Source organism: Entelurus aequoreus, linkage group LG03 (genome assembly GCF_033978785.1).
Source record: "Entelurus aequoreus isolate RoL-2023_Sb linkage group LG03, RoL_Eaeq_v1.1, whole genome shotgun sequence".
NCBI classification, from domain to species: Eukaryota; Metazoa; Chordata; class Actinopteri; order Syngnathiformes; family Syngnathidae; genus Entelurus; species Entelurus aequoreus.
In genome coordinates, this window is record NC_084733.1 from 79,952,539 (window position 1) to 79,955,038 (window position 2,500).

The window sequence follows — 2,500 nt, forward strand, 5'->3', positions numbered from 1 at the left end:
GCTAAATTATGGAACGGATTAAGCAAAGAAATCAAACGTTGTACTAAAATGATCCACTTTCAGAAACCGTTCAAATAAACATCTTCAATGTTATCGGAAAAAAAGGATGAAATCTTGTTCATCTCATAAAGCAGGGGTGTCCCTACCACGGTACAAACTAGTGCGTCCTGCCGGCGCTTTCAATTTGGAACTCGAGACGCCGTAAATTTAGAAAGGAATCTAAGTCGCACGGAAATTTTAAAAGTATGACAATGTTGATATCATTACGTTGATGCCATCTTGTGGACAATGTGAGTAATTCAAGATTCAATTGTGCCCTGAAACAAGACAAGCGCAGCATTTACTAATAAGGCCCAATGCAAACAACCTTCCCTAGTCATGGTGCAAAAAAAATAACAAACACAAAATGTCATCACACAACCTGCTCACTGAACGTTATGGATATTATAAAAAAAACAACATCCATGCACCGTAAAAAAATCCCTCAAAATTACACCCATTTAAATCCATAACAATGCATCATGGGAAAACTGCAAAACACTCTCCACACTTATCCATGTTTGGTGCATTTTGACTGCTTGATATTTCTGATTGTTTACAAAACTTTAGGGAGGTTGTCATGGAAGTAAACAAGGTAGGAGTTGAACTTTCCCATATTCTTAATATCCAATTAGAGTAATTATTGATTATATATCCATTGTATTAATATAATATGTACACAAATATATATATATATATATATATATATATATATATATATATATATATATATATATATATATATATATATATATATATAATATATATATATATAAAAATATATATATTAGGGTTGTACAGTATACCGGTATTCGTATAGTACCACGATACCTATACCCGCATACTGCATATGTCAGCAGCTAAATAAGGAGCCTTTGTTTGCTTACTTACTAATAAAAGACAAGTTGTTTTGTATGTGCACTATTTAGAAACATATGTTTAATGTACCGTAAGATTTTTTGTTAAAATAAAGCCAATAATGCATTTTTTTGTGGTCCCCTTTTATTTAGAAAAGTACCGAAAAGTATGGAAATAATTTTGGTACCAGTACCGGTACCAAAATATAGGTATTGGGACAACACTAATATATATAGTTAGTTTACATGCAGTCGACTTTCGCCCCAATTTTTTTTGCCCAACGCGGCCCCCAAGTCCAAAAGTTTGGACACCCCTAAAGAAAGACTGTTTTGTTGGATCAGCCGTTTTACTGCCATGTTCCGGTGCGGCTTATAGTCCAAATAATACGATATAATGAAACCTTTTCAGGTAAAAAAAAATTAAAAAATCTCCCTTTGTTTGCATGAAAATGTCCTAATATGTATTTTTCAAAATAGATTCTTTCAACAACAAAAAAAATAATTTTATTATATATTTTTTTCATGAATCGTTTTTTTTAAATTTGTATGAATATGAATCTATTTTTCTGGGCACTCCTAATACCCAAGATCTTTTTCTAACTCGATATTTGGTCATAAAAATCTTAGCAATGATTTTCTGTATTCCCAGTGCCTAAACAATTGGTATTTAAATGACATTGGTTTGATGAACTTGTGAACGTGTCATCCCCGACGGCCTCATCTTTCCCCCGTATGGAAGGGAGACGAACGAGGAGCCCCTTCCTGCCCCCCCTCCCCCCTCCACCGCTGGGAAGCATCCATCACTTGACGTTTTTACAGGTCCTCGGCAATTAACCCATGAAAAGTGGAGCGCCTTCCTCGTTGTAGCAAGCAAAGGGCTCCAATAAATGCGTGATTAGTTTCAGTAATGACCTGTCAGAGTTCATTATCAGCTCCACGTTGCCGTCAGCGCAAGGCAAATGTTTACTCTGAATTACGGCATTATTGTGGGATTTCAACACGCGCCGTAAATCAGCGGCCGTTCAGATTACTCCCCTCTCCCCAAAAAAACAGCCGGAGAACCGCAAGCTGCCACAATAGTCGGAAGAGCTTCTGTCAGCGGCTTTAAAATCTATCATAGCAAACACAGCAAAGCGCTTTAGACTTGATGTAAACACGGCTTTGACCACAGGCTCCTCCCACTTCAGACCCCATTTTTTACAATTAAAAGTGACAGTTGATGACACAGAAAATGACTGTTTTGTTGGCACTTCATTTGCTGAACTCCACCGCAGCACGTTTTACGAATGTTTGACGTCTCGCTCGATTTTCTGGCCGCAGTTCTCCAAGCTGAGGTGTGCTTGCGGCGAGCGAGGCAGGACCGGACTCGGGAGTGGCTCCGAAACCAGGACACCCTGAGGAGCTCGGGAAGGTGAGCAAAAACATGTTGTCACCAATTACCTCTGACCAAGTACAAACCCCGTTTCCATATGAGTTGGGAAATTGTGTTGGATGTAAATATAAACGGAATACAATGATTTGCAAATCATTTTCAACCCATATTCAATTGAATGCACTACAAAGACAAGATATTTGATGTTCAAACTCATAAACTTTTTTTTTTT

General features: G+C 37.4%; 1 protein-coding gene across 1 annotated transcript in view; it reads left to right on the plus strand.

Moving 5' to 3' along the window:
- lrriq1 (leucine-rich repeats and IQ motif containing 1) overlaps positions 1 to 2,500 on the plus strand; it is a 102,624-nt gene that overhangs the window by 95,728 nt on the left and 4,396 nt on the right. Inside the window, exon 27 of the mRNA XM_062040882.1 lies at positions 2,217 to 2,307. Coding sequence (XP_061896866.1) covers positions 2,217 to 2,307 — 91 coding nt within the window. The remainder of the gene's footprint in view (positions 1 to 2,216; positions 2,308 to 2,500) is intronic.